This window comes from Ricinus communis, chromosome 5 (genome assembly GCF_019578655.1).
Source record: "Ricinus communis isolate WT05 ecotype wild-type chromosome 5, ASM1957865v1, whole genome shotgun sequence".
Lineage (NCBI taxonomy): Eukaryota > Viridiplantae > Streptophyta > Magnoliopsida > Malpighiales > Euphorbiaceae > Ricinus > Ricinus communis.
Window position 1 is genome coordinate 21,462,022 of NC_063260.1, and position 23,955 is coordinate 21,485,976.

The window sequence follows — 23,955 nt, forward strand, 5'->3', positions numbered from 1 at the left end:
ACGCCATGTCGAATTGATATCATATTGTTGTTTTTTGTTTAACATAATAATAAAATATAATTATTTAATACAACTTGTGATATTCCAGCAGCCTTTTTTTTTTTAAAGAAATGATAAGTGGATAGATGAAGAAAAATCGGTGAGGGAGACTGAGGGTGGTGATTATATAGGCTTCCCTTATTCGATTTAAAAAGTTCAGAAAAAAAGATAAAATATATTTATATAAAATAAATTTAAATATAACTTTGAAAATATCTAGAAATAAAATTAAAAATATAAATAATTTAAAATAAAAATACCTTTCACCTTGTATGATGTTTTGTTCTATTATATTTTAACTTGATTAGTTGAATTCGACACTTATGTATTTAAGTTATCATCTAATTAAAGTATCAAGTTTAGTTTTCTTATAATATTAAAATAAAATAATTTTGTTTTTTTGTTTTTCCATGCCTCTAGTTATTGTTTCTTTGTTTTATCTCTTATTTTTCACTTTGAACAAAATAAAACCCAAAATTGCAAGGACATGTTGCAAAACTTGCTGAAGATTCTGAAAGGGGGGGAGATTTACAAAAGTATTTAAATAACTTTAACATTTATAAACACGTGTACTAAGAAAATCTTGAATTTTAAATCTATTATTCCATATCTAATAGATATTACATTTTTTTTATTAAAGTCTAATTTGTTATTTTAATTAATTTTTAAAAGTTATTAATTTAGTTTAATTTATTAATTGATTTTTGGCTAAATTAAATTGTTGATTAAAATTAAATAAAATAAATAGTAACATCGGCATCATTTAGAAAAATATAAAACATATGGTGGAATACTGAGAGCTATGAGTTTGAATTTCTCATTATTAATGGGATAAGCACGGTGGATATAGTGTGAAGAGTGCTCATAGAGGTTTATGTGATCAAGGAGTTTCAACTTCTATAGCTAATGATTGTTGGCAGCGGGCTTGGTCGTTAATGGTCCTTCCAAAGGTCAAGAACTTCATCTGGCCTGCTTGTTGTGTTCCGACACGTGAAGGTTGAGGATTTCTGCCCGGTGTGTCAAGGTGAGAATGAATCCATTTTTCATTGCCTGGTCTCCTGTTCATTTGCTAGAAGGTGTTGGTTACAACCCAGTGTTGGTTTTATGCGAGGTACAGGGCAAGAGTTTGTGAAATGGTTTAATCTCTTATGGGGCCGTTCTAACAATGAGCAGTGTGAAATGGGGGCTGTAGTTCTTTGGTGTTCGTGCAATAATCGGAACAATATTGTGTGGAAAAGCAAAGGTCTTTCTGCCATGAGCCTGATTTCTTTTGCTGTTTCTTTTCTGCAAAAGTGGAAGACTGTTCAATCTTCTTTGGCTGCTGCAGATGTCTGGAGTTTGATTGTTGATAAGGAAAAATGGAAAAAGCCAGGTGAGAACTTGTACAAGTGCAACGTGGATGCAGCTCTCTTTAGCTGTAACTCAGAGATTGGTCTGGGCTGCCTGTTACGATATTCCTTGGGGTGAGGCAAGGTCGTTTTCCTGGTCTTATGGATTCCGTGTGACTGCTGAAGCTATTTGCACTCGTGAAGCTCTCAGTTGGATCAAGTCGAGGTTCTTTAATCTTCCTATTCTATTAGAGTCTGACTCTCTTAATGCTTTGAAGATCCGAATTACTAGTGACGCTTACCTTGGATCTGTTATTGGTGACTGTAAAGCTCTTGCGAATGAGCTAAATCTGATTTCTTGTTCTTTTATTAGAAGATCAGAGAATAATATTGCTCATGCGTGAGCAAAACCGGTTTATTTTTTTGTCTGGTTTTAGCTTATGGAACGTGTCTATCTGTTTTCTGCTTTGTAATGTTCTTTCTTTGAATTTGCCGTACTTTAATCTTTCTTTTCTCATTAAAAAAAAAAAAAAATACAGTATCTATTCCACTATCTTTAATTGTGATCAATAATTAAATTTAATAAAATTGCATTCAATATTTATCAAATCATACCTAAATTGATATTTAAAAATTTAATTTAAATAGCAAAATTTCATAAAATATTTGAATCTTTTAGGTCTATTAAATTTTTTTTACTAATTCTAGTCGAAGTTCTAGTTTTTGTTTAGTCTACTAAGTAAATATGGTGAATCGGACCTTTTAGATTTTAATATCAGCATTTTCTTATATTATTATTAATAAAAGAAAATATTGCATAACCTCGGTTCTTCAGGCTATACAAAATTCTTTTTTTAGAAAAAAAAGAAAAAAAAGGCAGTAGAATATAAATATTGAAGCCAAGTTGTAGCTAAAAGCTTTCACGAGTTCCACGTGTGGAAAAAAGAGAGGCCCCCAATCATCATCTTGCTTTTTTAATTGTTTTCCAATTTAATCGGTATGGTACACGTACGAGTGTACTACATGAACAAACATCTTGCACCAAACTATCTAAACCAAAAAAAATCATTATTCATTTTGTTTTTGTGTTATGACTTCTGCTATCCACGAAATACTTATTAAAAAGCTAAAATTAGACCTATTCTCTTATTCCCATTTCTTTTCTCCCTTTAGTTTTCGTGATTATATATTCTTTAAAGGAAAAATACTGGTATTTTATTAATAAAGTTCAAATATTTTTATTATTCTATAAGGGCATTTCAACATTTTCTCAACCTTTTAAAATGTTGGCACGTGGCTATTTTCATGCAGGCAGGAAGCATCTTATTCAATTGACTAATTTTTGTATTTTTAACAGTATGCATGTTTAATGGGCTTCAGTTTTGATATTTTCTGAAAAAATGTGCAATTTTACCTTTTAACGTTTTGGTGTAAAGTGTAAATTAATTCTTAAACTTTAAGCGTAAATAAGCCTTTAAATTAATAAAAACCATAAATTTTATGCCTCTCCCATCTCAATATTTAACGGACATTAACTCTTATAACAACTAGTCAAAAAGAAATGTTAAAAATGATGATGTAGAAAATAATAATTTTTGTAGTTAAAAACAAATAAATAAAAACTCACTTGTCAATAATTGGCTAATACATTTAAAAGATAAAATAAATAATTTGTGTCAAAAATAAAATAATAATTATAGTCACTCTTTTCACCATTTCTCTCTCATCTCACATCACAAAACAGTTGCTGTCCTCACCGCCATCTATTGCCGTCAGAAGCTATGCCAGTGCTGATACCGATAATCGAGTGATGGCAACAGCGTAATAGATCGTGAAAGGATTGATATTGCTCCGTTGATGTGCCTATTATTTTGTATTTTTCAGAGAAGTATTTCTAGATTCATATTTTTGAAATAAAAAGTCCCAGCAAAATCATGTAAAACCTGAACACAAAATTCAGCGATTTCCCCAGAAAACCCTAGCTACATTTAAAATCTAAATTCTCCAAGAAATTGACCTTCGCTTGCAAACGGTTTGGAGCCTTGTATCTTGATGCTCTGTAAGTCATGAGATTTCTCAAGTGGGCGTTTTTAAATGTTAATCATGGGATATTTCTTCCTTACGTAAGGGTCATCATCTAAGGTGTGGGGAACTATCTTTTATTTCTTGGTTGTTTTGTTCTCTGCAGAATTTTGTTTGTTTTGAATGGTGCAGGAGAACCACTTTTTGTTTCTCTTTTCTATCTCTTTAATTTGTGTTAGTGAAGCAAATGGTGTATTCTCTTGTACAAATTACTTATCTGTAAAAGCCTTAGTGATTTCTTGATTGGACTTTTGTCTTGTTTTGGAAAGAAAATTGTTATTGATGCGGTGGATGGTGGTGGACGATGGTGGCAGTGGTTGTAATGGTACTACTGGCGGCCGCAATGAATGACAAGCAGTAATAGTAATTCTTTTCAATTTATTTTAATTGAAGATTGTATGATTTATTCTTCTTAATGTATTAGCTAACTATTTCGTGAAACGTCAACTGTATTTTTTTGTTTTTAATTGCAGTAAATTATTATTTTCCACATCATCATTTTAAGCATTTTTCATATTTAGCTATTAATAGTAAATGAGAGAGGGGCATAAATTCATAGTTTTTAATAGTTTAAGAGTTTATTTGGACCTAAAAATAGTCTAAGGGCAAAAATGCAACTTTTTTTCCATATTTCCTGTGTGTTGTGAAAGGGATAAAAAGCTACGTCAAGGTTTCTAAGGGCTGAAAATGTAGAGAATAATCATGCATTTGGAGTTTGATTTGAAAAACACTTGAATCCTTTAAAAGGGAAAATCAAAAGTAAATGGACATACATATTTCAATTTGAATTCTTTCTTCTATTTGTAACTAAAAAAATCGAAACTCAGGAGATATTTATGGGCAAATGGGTAATGCAGCACAAGGTGGTGAATTTGGGATAAGCTGATGGTGCTGGACCACAAATAGGATGCAATAAACACAGGAAAATCTTACTTATCCACCTCAATCACTTTCTTCTCATACAGTTAAACGTCAACTAGACATGCTTCCTGTGGTCTCCATCAAGCACGCAAATTGACATCCCTTAGTAATTTGCTATCCATGAAGTTCTGGATTTATACTTGTACAGAATAATCACAAACAAACCCCTCCTTTTTAATCATATGCATGAAGAAATTCACAACCTTTTCGAAAAAAAACCATTTACGTACAGATTCTTAAAAACTTTTTTAACTTGAAATTCCGATCATTGACGAGGAAATAAATTAACATTTCAATAAATGTCATATTTCTTAAGAAAGTGAATAACCTTTAAGATTTATCACTGAAATACTTTTTGGTGTCTTGAAGAAAGTAAAGGACAAATTGGAATTAAATTAAAAAAAGATAATTTTGTTTTAAAGAAAATTCTCATTTCTTTTATTTCTAAAACTAATACTTTCACAAAAATTTACAATTCACATTTCGAGCTTCACACATAAGATTCTGAGTATATTTGGTTAATGAAACTAATAGTTTTAGTCTCTGAAATTTTGCAAAAGTTTGATAATTCAATCCTAAAGGCTCTATTTTTGTATTACACTTTAATCCTTAATTTCAATTTTACTATATAATTTAATCATTAAAACTATAAAAATTAGTTCAAAACATTCAATTCTTTAAATCATACACTTTATATTATGAGATTATATTGTAGCTCTTATGGTCACTCGATTTGCTAATTTTAAAGGATTTAAGTGTTTTTTACATCAAAATTCAGGGATGGTTTTGTGATTATGCCCTTATTTCCCGCCTTCCTTAACGGCTAATAAATGTCGCCTACAACCCTGGGCTATAAGAACATTTCTTTTAAGGCCCAGTTTACCTCCTTCCAATCTAAAACTAAATCTGGGCCATACACGTCACTCATTACCTTCAATCACATTCTAGTCTCTGAGAAGTCAAAACCGAATCATAAAAGAAAAATGCCTCGTATTAATCCACCGCTCTCTCCACCTTTCAACCGCCGTCTCATATTACTTTTTCCGATCATACATTTAATTCACGGCTCTCTCCTCCAAGCTGACGGAGCCTCGGCGGCGTCGTCTTCCTATTTCGGATCATACACTCAATACAAAACTATCATCTCCCTCTCTCACTCTCTCTTCACGCGAGTGTCCAACCTCCGCGCCGCACGCGGCGATATTGCCGGGGCAAGTCGCGCAAAAGGAATTGCTGATAGACTTGAAAAAGGTTTCTGGGGTTTGGCGTGGTCCGTAGGTTTTGATTATGTGAAAAATTACTCGTGGAGGGATTTAAATTATAGGGAGCTTTACGGTGTGGTTTCAGACTTGAATGAATTAGCATCGGTTTTGAGCGAGTTGACTCAGGCTGAATCGGACATGCAAAGAGCCTCTTTGGTTGCGAGAAACTACAGTAATATCCTCAGAATTGCTAAGTCTGTTTTACAAAGATTTCTTAAAGTGTTTCACCAATCGGTAATAAGTTAATTACTTGAATTTGTTTCTTCGTGTTACGGTTTTGTAAAATGTAATTAACTAATTCATGATGTACCTTGGGTGTTGTATTGCAGGGAGCTTTGAAGGAAGTAGTGGAGACGGTGCAGAGAGAGGTGGTGGATGGTGAATTATTAAGGGACTCCCTTGAATTGGGAACTAATGATTTGAAAGGTTTGGTTCGAATTTTAAAGGATTTAGCTTCTCAATCTTATTCTACTTCTGATTATTATGATACTGATGATCTTTGATGGTGTCAACACCTTTGTCACTAAATCTGTACGGTTTTGCAACTGTTAATATGATAAACAATTTTGTACTCTTGGATTGAGTGAGCTAATCGTTTGCGGTTCTTCAATATAATAACATTTTATGTTCTTTAGTGAAATATACCAATTGTGTCCAATTAGTATATTCTTAGTGAAAAATGTTAATTTTGTGCAGTTCTTCTCAGAATTTCCCTGTGGGATGTTTGGAATTGGTGGCGGGGTGTTGAAAGAGCAAATTTAGAATTTATTTGATTTACTATTAGATTTTTAAAAAAAGAATTGCGGTTGTGTGAAATCTGTTTTGGGAAAAGATTGCTTTCTTAAAAAGCAATTTTCAGAGCTTAAAGATAAAATAAATTTCGAGCTCAATGCAAACAATCCATAATGTTTAGCTTGAGAATAGACTGGGCGACAGGCCCGGTTCCAACTGCAACTGCGTCAATATCGCCCTGTCAAAGTCATACTAGGAGAAAATGGGGCTCATTTATAGCTTTGCTACACATATATTTGAGGGAGGGAGAGGTGCAGGAGCCTAGTACCCGGCCCTCCTGGGCCTCTTGTGGGCTACATCAGAGCAAACATGAGCAAAGCTAGTCGAGGCCCATCTGCTTAAAAAGGATACACTGTTGCAGTCTCGTTCCCCCCTCTCCCAAGTTCTTATTTATAAGAGGTCATCTTCTAGCCTTAGCCAAGAAGACATTTTAAAATTTGAAGTACGTCTCTGTATCATAAATAGGTGAGGTCATGTCATGTCATGTGGGTGGGTCATGAAATGGAGACACATACTAATTGTTGATTCAACTACCCTCTTTCAATTTCAGTACTGTTTCTGACCAATTTACTTAATTGTGCATCACTTGCTAATATTCACTTTTTTCGTATCTTTGATAACTTTCGTTATCCCTATCCCAAAAAAAGAAGAAAATGAAAAACTGTCCTTTTCATTATCATTTCGGGAATGTGAAAGCGCTTTGTTCATTAGGAAATAATGCAATGTAACCGTCGCTTTAGGGAACATAATTTTCACTTTATTCAAGTCATTTTTATATTTAAAGCAAATAAAGCATAATATCGGTCTATTGCTAAAGTTTATTACAGTTTATATAAAATTTTCTCATTAACCAAATTGTTCCCAAAAATAACAGTCCAAAACATTTTCCACAAAAATGGTACCCAGACCATTTTTTGATTTTTTTTTTTTTTTTGCCCTGCACGAGAGAATACTTGAGGTATTTATTAATTTCTCCTGTGTCACAAATTCATTGTGTTTGTGAAGTCTCTTATATTAGTTAAGAGAAATTGATAGCTATCTGACTCCCAATATGGTGAAAGATGGGCGAGATAGTTGATCCACTATTCAAATTTATTGCTGAATGTCAACCCTCAGCTTGATGGTGAGGACGAATTCAGTCAACTGGAGTTAATTTCTTTTTGTGCTTGCGGTAAGTATAATAGTTTGTGGGTAATATATATGATACATTTGATGCAGACTTTAATTTAGAAGTGAGAACTAGGAACATGGCGTTTTGCTATATGTGATCTAAGAATGCCCTAATCTGATACAACCATACCGGTGCAGTCTTCGTACCCTACCAAAGATATTTGAGTTCATAACATAAGATTTAAGTGTCTGGTATGCTATTATTATTTCTTATGAAAATCTTATTAGAAAAGTTCGTTCAGTGGCTTAAATATGAGTTACACTTGCTTAACGCAACTTACATTCAAATATTAATATAAACATTCTTACTAAAAACATGCATTGGCAAGGCAGTAATACATATGTTTGGGTTCCAATAATGCATTGCCCAGTGTGGCACTGACTCATAAGTCAAGCCAGGCTATATGCACCAAAACAATCATCTTGTTGGAGGATATAGCCTACATTACCAGTCTTAGACATTGCAGCATTCATGAAGACCCATGTTACTCTCTATGACTTACGACCTCTATCATTAAATTTCTCAACCTACTTCCATTATAATTAATTGTTTGGCAACTACTTATATTTCATGAGGCCTGTTTCCACTTCCGCGGGTATTCATTCTCAACGGTTGATTTTACATGTAAACTGTGGATCCACAGGCTGGATGACTCCAATTTAGATCAAAAGTCTATATAATATTATATGGAATTACCCTTTCTAGAAAAACATCTGGCTTCTTCTTCGATTTCTATCTTCTCATATCTGTGGGCACTGCAAGTGGGGATAGGATGCACTAAATAGTAAAAGGTGAGCACTTGCATGGCAAAGGCTTGAGAGTTGTGTTGTGACTCCGTGTTGCCATCGTCCTCTCTCTTTTTAGATAGAGTTTAGTTGAGACTTGAGCCTGAACCTTTTTCGGGTGTTGAAACTGTGACGTTTCATCTAGTATAAAACATTGCTCTTGGATTTTAAATTATCCCTCTATTTCCATGTCTTACTTTTTCTTTTAAAAAACTAAGATTACTTTTTCTTAATAATGCCTATTGATCTCAATATATATATATATATATATATATATATATAAAAATTTCTGAGACCTAAATTTTTTTTGAAACGTGTGTAAAATTTTTATTTTGATATGTGTACTATTTTGACATATAGAATTCAAGCTTATGTGTAAATTTGTGATTTTTCTATTAATTTATTAATTAATAAGTTACATTTCTAATTAAACACTTATTCTAATTCTAAAAGATAACATATTACTAATAAATCAGTTTTCTAATTAGATAATAATTAATTTCTTAATTAGATAATAATTATTTTAAGAAATAGCATATTAATTATATTTTAATATTATATTAACTAATAAATTATTTTTCTAATTAGATAACATTTTTAATTATAAAAAATAATATCTTTAGATATTTTATTCACTAATAAATTAATTTTTAATTGTATAAAAATTTTGATTTTAAAAAAATAACAATATCAATTATATTTGATAGTATTAATCTATATAATGTTAGAGTTAATAAATAGATATTTTAAAAATAATTTATTGATAGTATTAATATAAAAATATTATTAATAAATAAATATTTTATTAATACAATAATATAAATAACAATGTTTTAAAAACATAAAAATATTTAAAAAGAGTTAGTTTGCTATTATTTTTAAAATTATTATATGTTAATATTAAATAGTAAATAATTGATTAAAATACATTTATAAACTCGATTTTATAATTGAGATAATAATAACGTCCTTGCAGCGCATGGTAAATAATTAGTTATCTTAAATTCTAAACATCTTTTCAATTTCAGTCTAAAGTATCATTCTAATATGTAATATTAAAGCATTTTGTTTTAAATCTATCTATTTGGTTAATGATAGTATTTTATCAAACTCTTTAAATATGTGTCAGTTAATTTTGACATGAAGGCATTTTGATTTCTCAACATTTTTCTTCACATGCGCATGCAATCTAGGATCAAAATCAAATAAAGAAAATTCTTATTAATTTCCAAGTTCCTTATTACTTGTTCTTAATAAGATATATGCAAAAATTAAGACCCTAACTCTTATGTCCTTACGAATTTGCACAGTTTGTTTCTCCTCTACAATAAGTATCTTACCTACAAAATAACTACGAGTACACCTCTCTATTGTATTGTATGCTACAACAAAAAAAAAAAAGGTTTTATGCCAATATTTCGAAAGTATCATAATTAGCAAATATCACTTATGCTTAATAAGGGACATTTCATACACACGTTTTCATATTCTATCATTACGAATTTTTTTCTAATAAACCTCCATTTACCTTAAGTATTATGTAATATGAGATTTTATAGTATCTTTCTTTTTTTAACACTTATATCAAGCATTGCTATAGCTCTAGTTATTGTGATATTTCATTTAGGGATGGTAATTTATGCTCTACTCGTGGGTATTATTAGAACCTTATCTAGTCAAATTGAGTAATATTTAAATTAATTAGATAATATGTATAAGTGATTTATACTCAACAAAAGTTGCATTAGGTGTGGGTAGGATACAAATACTATATTATCCTATCCATATCTGTATCTATACCCTATTCGAAATATTTCTTTTAAGCTGGCTGCAAACTATTAGAAATTTTATAACTAAACTTATTAATTTTGATAATTTAATATGTTGTATTTAAAGAATAAGACAAACTATTTTAATTATTTATTATTTTAATATTTTACTTTTATTATTTTAATATAACTTATTTGAATATATTATATGTTATTTTAGTTAAATTGAATTATAAATTAAAAAATTATATCCTTAATGTTTTAGTTTAGTTAGACTTTTATACGTATATTAAAATTTTAATAAATAAATAATCAATAAATTAATAATTAACTTCAACTAAGCAATAAAAATCTATTATTTCCAATTCGGATCAATGTATTAAATAAATAATCTAGCTTAATATATAAGATAATAAATTTGTTTGGTCTATATCTATATAATTTCTATTATATATATATAGACATGTGTGTGTATATAATAACTTTTGAATTCTATGTATATACATACTAACTCTTGATCACATTCTTTTATTTATTTATTTATAATTCCTATATAAATCTTGATCAAACACATAAATGAATAATTAAAATATATAAAAAAATTAATATAAAAATGTAATATATGTTAGTCACAATAATATTATTTTAAAGAGTGATAACTATTTGTGTAGGGGATTATCCGAAACCCCATTAGGTAAGAATGAATTTATTATTTATTATTTAGTATTTAAATCGATATAAATAAGATGTGGATAGATATGCATCCTTGAGGGTATATGCAAGTGTATATGCTATTACTTACCCATTATCATAATCCAAATATATTTTACAAACCGGTACTATAAAAATAATGATAATTATAATAAATTGTGTTGTAATTTTCGTATCGAAACGCTAGTTTTTGATGTTACTAAATGTTGAAAAAAATGTCAGTACAAACTATACATGCTAAAATATAATTTTAAATCAATAATTTTTAGCTGGAAAGCTTGGATATGAGTAAGATTTGAATTCATGATTTAGAAATGGAGGAAAACCGAAAACAAGAGTGAAAATGGGAGATAAAAGGATTCATATTTGCTTCTAGTGAGCCCTACTTTACTAGGCCTTGAATTGATGTTTCTATATCCCCATTCTACTTAATATACTTTGAAAATTTTCCTATTTTGAAGACGAGGGGAAAAAAAGAGAGCATGTTATGAAATGTTTGGAGCTCTAGTTAAAGTATACGTATTTGAAAGATTAATCATGATAATTAATCCATAATTGCACATTACGTACAGCAATAATTATATATGTCATGACCAAATTAAATCGGACTACCGACATATATTGTGGTGCTTAATTACCACTTTGAACGATTCCAATTACTTTGGATATACTTTACAAGTCACAGGAAATTGATCTGTGCATGCAAACAGCTTGTACGAGCAGCAGCAGGGGTAGCAGAAGTAGCCGTTCTTTGGCCATGGCTGTCACAGTATATCCGCGTGAAATAAATGCAGCTAACCAACTCCTCAACCGTAAAAGCTAAATAAGCCACTACGGTATACTAGTCCTTTTTATTATTTCTATATATACTAGCATAAATGTGGTAGCATTTAAACTACTCATTCACATACATGCCAGACTCTACTAGCCTCCATTAATATCTTCTTGGCTCATCCTTGTTACCTTTTCGTGATAAAAAGTTTTACAATTTGGGGTATAAGTAGTTGTTATTGAGATCGATGGAGGGTGTGCTAAAGAAATGGTTGTGGGTAGTTTGCGTGGCGTTTCTGGTGTTGCATGGAAAAATAGCTGCTCAACAGGTTCCGTGCTACTTCATTTTTGGAGATTCATTGGTGGATAATGGGAATAATAATCAGCTTTCTTCTTTGGCTAGAGCTGATTATTTGCCTTATGGTATTGACTTCGCTGGCGGTCCGAGTGGAAGGTTTTCTAATGGCAAAACCACAGTGGATGAGATTGGTAAGCGCACTGACATTAGTAAACTGTTTTGTTACTTAATAAATAGTTAATTCTTGACAGCTGAACTGGATTTTCATTTGGTTGACAAATTTGGAACTGAATGCAGTTTTATGAATTAAGTACCGGAGGAGGGTTTAAATATTTGACATGCTGAGTTATTCACTTAAAATATATTACCATTAGTTAGATTATTAGATAGCAATGACCCAAACCCATGGCCTAATACACATGACAACTGATAGTAGTTCCTTAATGAAAAAAAGTACAGTAGATCAAGAGATTCTTCACTTTTCCAATAATTTTCCTTAACTCGGCCTGAGGCAAATTTTAATCCTGGTTATACATGGTTAATTCCTGTCAAACAGCTCAGCTTTTGGGGTTCAGAAACTACATTCCTCCCTATGCAACCGCAAGGGGTCGACAAATACTTGGAGGAGTAAATTATGCATCTGCAGCCGCTGGAATCAGAGAGGAAACTGGACAACAATTGGTAATCAATTGACAAATTTAATATTAACTCTGCACTATCAATAATTAATGTGTATTGTTTTCTTTTCTTACATGAAAGTAATATTTTCCTTTTTTCTTTTTTGGTTATAGGGAGATCGCATTACTTTTAGTGGTCAAGTAAGAAACTACCGAAATACTGTTTCTCAAATTGTGAACTTGCTAGGGGGCGAGGACGCAGCGGCAGATTACTTGAAACAGTGCATATTTTCCATTGGATTAGGCAGCAATGATTATCTTAACAATTACTTCATGCCCCAATTCTACTCATCCAGTAGGCAATATACACCGGTGCAGTATGCTGATGTTCTTATCCGGCAGTACACTGAGCAACTAACGGTTAGTTTTACTGTTAATTTCCCTTTTCTTCCAATCTCCTTTGACCTCTCAAAGCTTTTTACTCTATTTTCTGCCCGTTTACCTGTAAATATATAGACATTAGTCTAACTTGGATTACGGTCCAGAATTTGTACAACTATGGAGCAAGAAAGTTCGCGTTAATTGGAGTAGGTCAGATAGGGTGCAGCCCAAGCGAACTGGCTCAAAATAGTCCAGATGGTAGAACATGTGTCCAAAGAATTAACTCTGCCAATCAAATTTTCAACAGCAGACTCAGATCTCTTGTTGATCAATTCAATGGCAACACACCTGATGCAAGATTTATCTACATCAATGCTTATGGTATTTTCCAAGATCTGATTAACAACCCTTCTAGATATGGTAAAATACCCTTTTGACATTTTAATCTTTTCCTACACTAAAAGTTGCTTTTATGTAACATCTTATTTCTTTTCTTTTTCTTTTCCTAATGATTTGAATTTTTGTTTCAGGTTTTAGGGTAACGAATGCTGGGTGCTGTGGTGTGGGAAGAAACAACGGTCAAATTACATGTCTACCTTTCCAAACTCCATGCCAAAATAGGAACCAGTATTTGTTTTGGGATGCATTTCACCCTACCGAGGCAGCCAATGTAATTATTGGAAGAAGATCTTACAGTGCTCAATCTGGGTCGGATGCTTACCCGTTTGATATCCGCCGGTTGGCCCAAGTCCGACTCTGAAGATAGAGGGACAGCGTTTACGGTGGCCTAATGACGATTAAGATCAAGATTTTAAGATTATTCGATACGGCACTATGTTATATTGTTTTTTTTGCTCTTAGTCATTGTTGTCTCTGATGTGATTTTGTGTGCTTTTTTTATAAGTGCACATAATTCGAGTCTTGTCTACCTGTGATCCAATATTTGATTTTTAAATTTTTATGTGTATTGCATAAGCAAAGTAAGAGTTGTATTAAGCAAGGAATGTAATAATAATTATAATTATTCGATTAAAGTACAATTTCAGTCTTCTGCCTAGCTGGATTGATAACAGTTTTACTCTTAGAGTTATAGGTCTCGATCACCTCTTATGAAATTAATTCTTTAGAGAGTGAAAAATTAAAAATAAATATGAGATTCATAGTGGCCGTTTAAAAATTTATCGTTTTTTCTAACGCTAACAATTAATATATACTAATCATATGTCCGGTGGGATTCATAGTGGCCATTTAAAAATTCATCATTTTCTCTAACACTAATAATTAATATAATCAATATTATATATCTGGTTAAATAACATTAACAATTAATATATATTAATCATATATATAGTTAAAGATAAAACTCAGATTGATTGATTGTTAGATATGTGATGTTCTGTAATAGAAAAAAAGGGACGTGCTGATTCATTCTTAAAATTCTAATGGTGATTTATTTAATTTAAAATACAAGCATAAGCAGTGTTCTTGAATTTTGGATACAGGACAAACCCTGCTCAGTGCTTTAGCTACTTTACTAAAGAAGGTGGAATACAGACAAAGAGTTAGGTAATCTTGGTCAACAACTGCTAGCTTCCACCAAATCCAGCTTCAACATTGCCCCTCTCTGAGCATGTATATATATGTAGTCGGAGCCAGTAAATGCTGCTCAAAATCCAGCTAATGTGCAAGTAGCTACCAATATCAACCAAAGAACATCCATGTTGTTAAGTTGGCAGCAGCAGGGCCACAGTAACATCCACAAAGATCCTCTCCAATTTTTCTTTTCTGTTTTCTTTTTAGCAGCTTCTAGTATACGCTGTTAGAATTTCTAAAAAAGACAAACAGACTTTCTAAGTATAGATGATTAATTTAACAGAAGATTTCTCCAATTATCAATATTAATTTACTGTTCTTTCTTGGTGATAACAACTAGCGTGTTCATAATTTCCAGCTAATTTCTTGCTCATGATCTTATCCTCCTTATTCCTTTTTTTGGGCATATTTTAAGTTAAATTCATTTCCCACCCTATAAAAACATGTCTCTTGGCCATCACCTTCGAACATCTCTAATTCTCTCCTTATTCTGTTTTTTTCTTTTTCTTTTTTCACTCAAATGCTTGCATAGTTATATTTTTTTCTAAATATTTTTCATCAGTGATGGCTCGGCAATCACAAGTATGTTGGTTGGTCTTTGTTGTATTAATTTTTCTGAACTTGTCAATAAGTTGTATTAATGCACAACAAGTGCCTTGTTATTTCATTTTTGGGGACTCATTTGCTGCTAATGGCAACGACAATGACCTCGACACTTTTAAAGCCAATTACTTGCCATATGGTATTGATTTTCCTGATGGTTCTACAGGAAGGTTCAGCAATGGCAAAACCATGGTCGATATTATTGGTAAAGGGCCAGTTTGGTCCCATCTGCATTTAGTTTTAATTTTTTTTTTTTAAATTCTTTTTATCTTTGTGTTTTTTTTTTTTCCATAGCTGCATTGAAATTCTGATTTTCGAGACAGATTTCAAAAAGTGAATACAGTAAGGGTTAAAGAAAATAAAAAAATTTGACTTTCACAATCATGTTCTGATTAAGCATTTTATCATTACATGCAGCTGAAAAAATTGGGTTTAAGGATTACATTCCACCTTTCAAGAAAGTTGGTAATGGCTCAGAAATTCTCAAAGGTGCAAATTATGCATCTGCTGGAGCAATAGTACAAGCAGACATTGCAGGAAGCGAGGTATAATCTATTGCATACTACAATGTCTTAAATGAAGACGTATATTTGGATTCAATAATTAGAGAATTCATATGTTTTGATCTATCAATTTTGGTGATGCAGGTTACCGCGATTAGCCTCAGTCAACAAGTTAGAAACCACCAAAAAGTAGTCCGACGCATTAACAATTTGTTAGGCAACAAAAACAAGACTAGAAAATACCTTCAGAAATGCTTATATTCAGTTGGAATTGGTAGCAATGATTATCTGTTAGACTACTATACACCTCAAAATAATGGGTCAGAACCACTACGCAAATCCCCATCAGAGGCATATGCAGAGAGCCTAGTTGATGCTCACTTGTTCAATCGCTTGAATGTTAGTGCAGACTGCAGTTTTTATTTAGCACAAACTATCAATAACCATGTTCTGCCTGTGACATCATCTCTAATCTTTTTTCTGCAATCGGTATGATATGTATGTTCAGGCATTGTACAAAGCTGGAGCAAGGAAAATTGTACTGTTTGGCTTGCCACCATTGGGTTGCAGCCCAGCTGCAGTTAGAATGTATGACACACATCAACACTGTATCTCTGTCATTGACACAGATGCTCATATCTTCAACAGCAGGCTGCAAATTTTAGTTGATAGGTTGAACAAAAACTATAAGAATGCACAATTTACCTACATCAACATTTACGACATTACATCAGCTAGAGTTTTTCCAGGTATAGATTTTCTTTTCTTTTCAACCATCCAGTAAACTTTTTCTTTTTCCTTTTCAACCAGTGACTAGTGATTTTGGGCTTTGATGACCCTAATAAAACTGGTATTTGTTTGGGGATATAATGAAACATAAGAATTAAATGGAGGTGTTTATGTGTCAGGTTTCAAGAAGAATGATGTTCCATGCTGTGATACAGACTACAATGGAATGTGTTACCCTAAGGCAACAAGATGCAAGGCCCCCAAAGAATACTTTTTCTGGGATGGGTACCGCCCAACAGAGGCTGCAAACATAATCCTGGGGAGTCTCGCACTTAATGCTTCTGTTCCATCTCAAGCTTACCCTTATAATATCCAACAATTGATTGCGAAGACTGCAAAGGACACAAAGAATCACTGACAAAAAACAAAAAAAAGGAGCTATCTCTACCACCACATGCCATTTCGCAATAAAAACTCTCCAATTATAACATCTTCCAATATTGTGCTTTTTTTTCTGTTTTGTGGCACATTCTTCGTTGTTTCTCTCATGTATTCACAAGCCAACTGTATTTGATTTAGGAAAAATATCAAAAATATTCTTATTTTTTATTTTTTTTATCAAATTTACAGTATATTTTATCAAGTTTACAATATTTTTAATTTTTTAATTTTTACTGTATTAAAATATTAAAAATACAGTTTTTTTAACCCTTTTCTTGAAATTATATTTTAAAATTTCTTTTATTGTTAAAATGACCTAAAACAATTAAAAAAAAGTAATCACTTCATAAATTTGAAAAATAATTAAGAAAATAATATATTTTTTTACAAGTTATAGAGTACAAATAATATTTTTTCAATTTTAAGACATTTTTGAAAAATTTCTTTTAATTTACAACTAAGAAGGATCCTATTTAAGAGTACACGTGAGAAGCTTTCCACCCATTAAGGCAATATCAACAGTTAAAAAGAAATTACTTATGCTTCGATTGATTGGAGAGATTTTGGAAGCCTTAAATAATAATAAAAGACTAGTTATTTATTCGTATGTTATAAGACTATTAATATTATTTTAATTCTAAAATTAAATTTGTTGATATGATTTAATAATTTTTCAATATTTAATATTAATTTATAATACTTTAAAAAAATAATAGTAATTTAGCTATTTTAAATATTTTTTATTTTTTTTATTTTTATTAGTAAAATGATATAAAAATTATTTTTAAAATATTTATTTATTAATTCTAATATTATATAAATTACCAATATAATTGATATTATTATTTTTTAGAATTAGAAATTATTATATAATTAAATATTAATTTATTAGTGAATATAATATTTAAATATTATTTTCTATAATTAAAATTATTATCTAATTAGAAAACTAATTTATTAGTTAATTTAATATTAAAATATAATTAGTATGATATTATTTAGAATAATCATTATCTAACTAGAAAATTAATTTATTATTAATATACTATTTCTTAGGATTAGAATGAGTGTTTAATAAAGAATGTAACTTATTAATCAATAAATTAATAAAAAAAATAACTAAATTACATATAAATTTGAATCCTATGTGTCAGAAATAATACACATATCAAAATAAAAATTACATGTGTCAAAAGATAAACACACGTGTCAAAAAAATTTAAAATTTCAGAAATTAATATAAATATATAGATTTATGAAGTTTAAAACTATAAATAATTTTAGTAAATTAAACATTAAATTCATGGATTTACATGAATCATTTTATTCTTTTAAAAGATGGTAATTTTGAATTTTGACTTTCTTTTAACTTATTAAAAAGAGGATTTAATTAAATTCATCAATTTTGTAAACATATCATCTCTTTCAATCTAAATAGTGCTTTACTCCATTTAAATAATTTTTTTATTAAATTAATTAATTTATTATTAGTCATTTATTCACCTATCTCTCAAGGTGATATTTTAATTAAAATATTAAAAAAATTAAATGCAATTTGGCCACTAATTTTGTCATACGGACTCAATTTAATTTTTTTTAAATCTATAATTTTTTTAGCCTAAATCTTTATATATTTAGTTTAAATTAACTATATTTTGAAGAAAAATATGAGAGTATAATTTTAGTACAATTAATATAATTAAGTAATAAATAGCTATTATTACCATTATTCTCATTGAAACCGTTCTCACCTCTACTGCTCTCGACACCACTACTATTTTAATCGTCTCTTTCACGGTCATTATTAAAAAAAAAAGATAATAAAAACACTGTAGCAATATTTATTTTTTTATTGTGCCTTATTAAAAATAATATATATTTTTAATTTAAATAGTTTAATATAAAAATTAATATTTTTTATATTTTTTATTTTGTCTACTCTCTTTTTAGGAATGTGTAACTCACTCTCTCATTTTTATAAAAAATATGACTAATTTGAATTAAATATACAATAATTTAGATTAAAATATCGAAAAAAATTTTAAAAGGACTAAATCGAACTCGAGCAATAAAATTAATAGCCAAATTGGCCTTTATCCCACAAAAAATTTAGAATTATATTTCTATATCTAAAAGAAATATATACATATAAAATTTTACTAATAATATGAAATTGACATCAAAATAATGTATTTCAAAATAAGTTTGTGAAAAAGAACTTTAATCTAATAAAATTTTAAATATTGTATGACTTTTAAGAAATGATAATTAGTGGTCAATCGTGTGTGCTGAATCTCCGTCCTATTTGCTAGACATCTTATTAAGGATTAGGATCATAGAGGCAACCTTTGCAGATTTGGGCCCTATATTTTGATAATAACCAATTATCCTCTTTTATCAATTTATTTATCATAACATAATATATTGTCAATCAGAAGATGAATGTGTTTTTCTTTTTTGCCAGAAGGGTTTGAAAAGAATTAGTTGCTAAAATCACAAAATGTTCCTAATCTTCAAAATAAAAGTTATATACTAAATATTACCATTGATATGACTTGAAAATAATATTAATAATTTCAACTAATTTGTATGATTTTTTTAATATTTTAGATTATATAAGTAGTATTAAAATTAATTTAAAATAGCTACATTTTAGGATTTGAATTATTATTTTGATTTAGAAAATAATTTTGTAATTAATAATATTAATGATAATGCCATCTCAGCGATTTTAATGTATGACAAAACTTTAAGTTATTCACGAATTAAAAGACAATATCAAGTAATAACAGAGCCACAAGTTTATGTTCTTAAAAGAAACATAGATAATTCACAGGACAATATCAAGTTACTAATATTAAAAGAAGTTCCAGCAAATTCTTACATATCAAGAAGTGAAATGGCAATTTCAGATGTGATATTAAAAAGAAGCGAAACATGCAAAATAAAAGACAAGCAAATATTCCAGGCTCCTAATGAAGCGCTAATCAAGGATAACCAGGAGAATCAAATTAGCGGGCAGTCTCCAATGTCTAAATGCACGGAGTTATCTATCTCAATGCGATCTCTATTTTTATCCTGATTTTCAGCTATATCCTCTTATCTATCTACATTTTTCAATTTGCTGGTTGAATAATGGTGTGCGAGACAAGACGATGGTGGGTTGTCTTCCTTTTTGTCTCGGTAGTATCAGAAAAGATAGATTGGGCTGATGCAGAACCTGAGGTGCCTTGTTTTTTCATCTTTGGTGATTCTTTGGCTGATAATGGCAACAATAACAACCTTAACACTTTAGCCAAAGCTAATTATCCTCCCTATGGGATTGATTATGCTGACGGACCCACTGGAAGATTCACTAATGGTAGAAACACTGTTGATATCCTAGGTACATACATGCATATTGCATTTTGTTTAGCATTTCTGAAAATTTATTGATTTCAAATCATGGGTTTTATAACTGGTATCTCCTGTAGGTATAATTGTCCTGCATGCTAATTGAACTTGATGGTAATGACAGCTGACCTCCTTGGTTTTGATCATCATATTCCACCATTTGCAACTGCTAAAGGTCAGATCATACTTCAAGGTGTGAACTATGCGTCAGGATCTGCAGGAATTCTCCAGGAGACTGGGAAACATTTGGTAACAATCAAAAGATATATCATTAGAATCATCGCCTCTGCATATACATATCTATATATGTATAATGATCGGGCAGGGAAAGTAATTAAATTGTCATCGTCATTGCGCAGGGTCAGAATATGGACTTGGACCAGCAAATAAAAAATCATCAGATAACAATCTCACGCATGATTAGCATACTGGGGAACAATGAAACTGCAGCTACGAAGCAATTAAATCGGTGCATATATGGTGTCGGGATGGGCAGTAATGATTATATTAACAACTACTTCCTGCCTGAAAATTACCCAACAAGCAAAACCTTTTCCCTTGATTCATATGCCAAAGCTCTCATCAGCCAGTACTCCAAACAATTAATGGTTAGATCCATTATTTCTTCCCTTCTTCTATTCGTAGTTCAATCATCTATTGCATGCTTTATACAAAAATAAGATCAGAAAATTTAACGACTGACAGTCCGTATCTTCAAAATTTGTTTCTATGTAATAAAAGAGGAAAAAGATTTTCCTGATTAACTGTATATTTCTTTTTAAATTTTTTTAGGCTTTGTACAATCAAGGAGCAAGAAAAATCGCCCTGGCTGGATTGGGAAATATAGGATGCATTCCACATTCAACTGCTATCCGTCGGAGAAATGGCTCCTTATGTGCAGACATTATGAACGAGGCGGTCCATCTTTTTAACAATCAGCTCGTATCTCTCGTCCAGCAACTTAATAGAAATTTATCCGATGCAAAATTCATATATATAAATAGTACAAGTATTGCAGCGGGTGACCCGACCACAGTTGGTACTTTAACTCGAAATCTAGTTACTTTAAATCGATTATATCAACCGGGCTATTGTTTTCTTGTTAAATTAATTTGAGTGCATGGAATAATTATGCATGCAGGTTTCAGAAATTTGACTTCAGGCTGCTGTGAAGCAAGACAGGATGGACAATGCATTGAAAATCAAGCACCCTGTCCCGACAGAAGAGTATTTGTTTTCTGGGATACTTTTCATCCTACTGAAGCTTCAAATTTATTTACTGCAGGAAGAACATACAAATCTCTTAACTCTTCTGATTGCTATCCATTTGATCTTCATAGTTTAGCTCAACTTGATTTTGTTTGTTGTGGAAATACCAGAAAATATACGAGCAGAGGTCTTATAAACTAAACTTTGTATATTATTCTAGCAATTGGCATCGCGATTTCATATATACCTTTCATTTTCATTTTACAAAAAATCAATACTCCCTCCGTCTCAAAATTATAATTCTTCTTTTCTTCATCTCAAAATTTAGTGTATTTTTATTGTCAATTTAGTAATCAAAAATATTTTTATTGATCCACATTACCAAAATTTAATTTTCACATTTTTTATTTTCAATTGTAGTTTTTTTTGTTGAAAAGTTTAACTAAAAAAATCTATGATTTTAATCTAAATGCAAATTAAAAGTGAATTATCAAATTACAATAGATGGAGAAACTGGTAAGGCAAATAGTAGTAAGCACAGGCCGCGGAGTCACCAAATTATATTTTTTTGGAGTTCAACTTGAGGAAGATTGTAAATTTTTAAAAATGTTCGAACTAAAATGTGTTATCATGTACAATAATGGATCGAAGCCTTATATCATCCTAAATGCAATGAATGTTATCTTTCAGATGTTGGCAAATAAATCCAAACCTTGGTATATACCATTCTAATTTTATTATTATGAGAAACTTTTAATTTAATAGAAGTAAATCGGGAAAATTTTATTTTAACTTAATTATTCTTATTAATAGAATATGTTAATAATTGAGCTTATACATAGAGAGAAAAATTAACCATAATTTAAAAGTATTTTGGTTTCAATAAAAAAAAGTATTCATAGTATTAGATAAATTTAAAGATGTGGTGGTAACTCTAAAAATTGAATTATTGTATTAAATTGTTTTATATAAATAATTTAAATTATCATGAATTTTTACGGAAACACCGTGTATATTTTTTAAAATATATATTATATAAAATTATTATTATACGGACATAAAATTTTATAATTTATTATAATATAGAATTTACTTTTATTTATAGTTAATTTAAATTGAAATCAAAAGGTTATACAACACATAGAAACTACACTTATATATGGGTATAACTATAAAGTAGTGGTGTAAAATGCAATGAATGTGGGCAGTAAATCGAAGCCTCGTACCATCCAAAGTGCAATAAATATGGGCAAATACACCCAAGCGTTGCAATAATGAGTTATCGTAGTTTTTGTCAAGGTGAGTTTTCACCAACTGGCAGATGGTGGAGGGATTTTGGCTTCATCTGTTTGATGTTTTGCTGGTACATACGCCAAGATTGATGTCAAAGAACGTGTTCTTATATGTTTATGTTTTTTTTTCTTTTCCAGGACAAATCTGTCGAACTGGCTTCGTGTTTTCAGTTGCCATTAATGTGAATATGTACACTCCTTCCTGTGCAAGTAATCAAACACTATTATTTTTCTTCTAAAACAAAAAATTATTACTGTTGAAAAAAACAAAAAGATAATCATTGCATAATAACAGCAATCTCCACAAGGGAAAATTACAACACATATATAACACAGAATGGATAGTTTTGGTTGTGGTAGAAGTCGTAAGGACACCCCCCCACCCACTTCAAAGTCCCGTTCCATTATATTTGAAATATTGTCCTGCAACAAATATTATCAATCAAATTCTCCAGACTGTAACATAGTCTGACTTCAGATGATTCTATTCAGGCAACATACACTTGTATAGTCTATGTCCATGGTTAATTAGCAATTTTGATATGACTTGTTCTAGTTAATCAATTATATGTGATTAGGCTACGAAATCGCAAAAAAAAAAAAAACAAAAGAATATATGGAGTGGAGGAGCCTTGGAAAAGTTTGTGAAAGAGGACAGTGGCTAAATCGGTAACCACAAAAAATTACCAATAAACAGCAGAAACTATTATAGACAGCTTGTTGCCCAATTTTATTTTTGTTTTCCTCCTGAGCATTGGCCCAATATGTCATCAGAGCTTTGATAAAAGGATGTGGACGTGGTGTACCTACAATTTAAATGTGAGATAAATGATGTTTCCTTCTGGAACTTCCTTTGCCTCAAAAGAATCCTATATTATAATTAGAATTAGATATGTCTTGTTTAAATGGCAGCAATGTTAGTTTTTGAGGATGAGAGTCTCAGATTTAAGTCCTTTCTCCGCAGTGGATGTAAATGGATGGCTTGATTTTTTTATAAATAATAATTAAAAAAAAGAAGGAAATACATACTATTTAGATTTAAGTTATTTTTTCTTAATTCCGATAATAAGTAGTATGTTTACTTGTTATTTAGGTTATTTTAATTTTTTCAATTGGTATATGATCCCACTTAATCAAATATTTAATCATGTATTAGAAAAAGGGACTAGATATAATTGAATCATTTACCTGAATTTTGCCTTCCTATCAACTTAATTTCATCACTTACTGTTATTTTGCCATAGTTATCAGTAAGTCTAGTGCTT

The 23,955-nt window shown here is 30.4% G+C and overlaps 2 protein-coding genes and 2 long non-coding RNA genes across 4 annotated transcripts; all 4 read left to right on the forward strand.

Annotated features, from left to right (window-relative positions):
* Nucleotides 1-832: 832 nt before the first annotated feature.
* Nucleotides 833-1,864, forward strand: LOC112535345. Its single transcript, XR_003079499.2, has 2 exons — nt 833-1,063; nt 1,157-1,864. It is a non-coding gene; the product is annotated as an uncharacterized LOC112535345 (long non-coding RNA).
* Nucleotides 1,865-2,846: 982 nt separating this feature from the next.
* Nucleotides 2,847-3,939, forward strand: LOC125370066. The gene is made up of 2 exons (XR_007215746.1): nt 2,847-3,509; nt 3,719-3,939. It is a non-coding gene; the product is annotated as an uncharacterized LOC125370066 (long non-coding RNA).
* A 1,325-nt stretch (nt 3,940-5,264) lies between these two features.
* LOC8267206 lies at nt 5,265-6,973 on the forward strand. Its single transcript, XM_002522247.4, has 3 exons — nt 5,265-5,866; nt 5,962-6,058; nt 6,329-6,973. The coding sequence occupies exons 1-3, from the start codon at nt 5,354-5,356 to the stop codon at nt 6,403-6,405; spliced, it is 687 nt and encodes a 228-aa protein (XP_002522293.3). The 5' UTR covers nt 5,265-5,353; the 3' UTR covers nt 6,406-6,973.
* Nucleotides 6,974-11,732: 4,759 nt separating this feature from the next.
* On the forward strand, nt 11,733-21,614 carry LOC8267205. The gene is made up of 15 exons (XM_048373599.1): nt 11,733-12,120; nt 12,486-12,610; nt 12,721-12,966; nt 13,092-13,347; nt 13,458-13,684; nt 14,998-15,328; nt 15,541-15,668; nt 15,771-16,025; nt 16,135-16,375; nt 16,535-16,770; nt 19,932-20,181; nt 20,314-20,438; nt 20,549-20,797; nt 20,982-21,228; nt 21,331-21,614. The coding sequence occupies exons 1-15, from the start codon at nt 11,880-11,882 to the stop codon at nt 21,597-21,599; spliced, it is 3,426 nt and encodes a 1,141-aa protein (XP_048229556.1). The 5' UTR covers nt 11,733-11,879; the 3' UTR covers nt 21,600-21,614.
* The last annotated feature ends 2,341 nt before the right edge of the window (nt 21,615-23,955 follow it).

Bases quoted from the DNA above. Each gene is read 5' to 3' on its own strand.
- LOC8267206 (XM_002522247.4), top strand. From the start codon at position 5,354: ATGCCTCGTATTAATCCACCGCTCTCTCCACCTTTCAACCGCCGTCTC. The intron at 5,867-5,961 runs GTAATAAGTTAA...GTTGTATTGCAG, and splicing joins TTAAAGTGTTTCACCAATCG to GGAGCTTTGAAGGAAGTAGT. The intron at 6,059-6,328 runs GTTTGGTTCGAA...AATTTTGTGCAG, and splicing joins GGGAACTAATGATTTGAAAG to TTCTTCTCAGAATTTCCCTG.
- LOC8267205 (XM_048373599.1), top strand. From the start codon at position 11,880: ATGGAGGGTGTGCTAAAGAAATGGTTGTGGGTAGTTTGCGTGGCGTTT. The intron at 12,121-12,485 runs GTAAGCGCACTG...CCTGTCAAACAG, and splicing joins AACCACAGTGGATGAGATTG to CTCAGCTTTTGGGGTTCAGA. The intron at 16,771-19,931 runs TGACAAAAAACA...GCTGGTTGAATA, and splicing joins CAAAGGACACAAAGAATCAC to ATGGTGTGCGAGACAAGACG.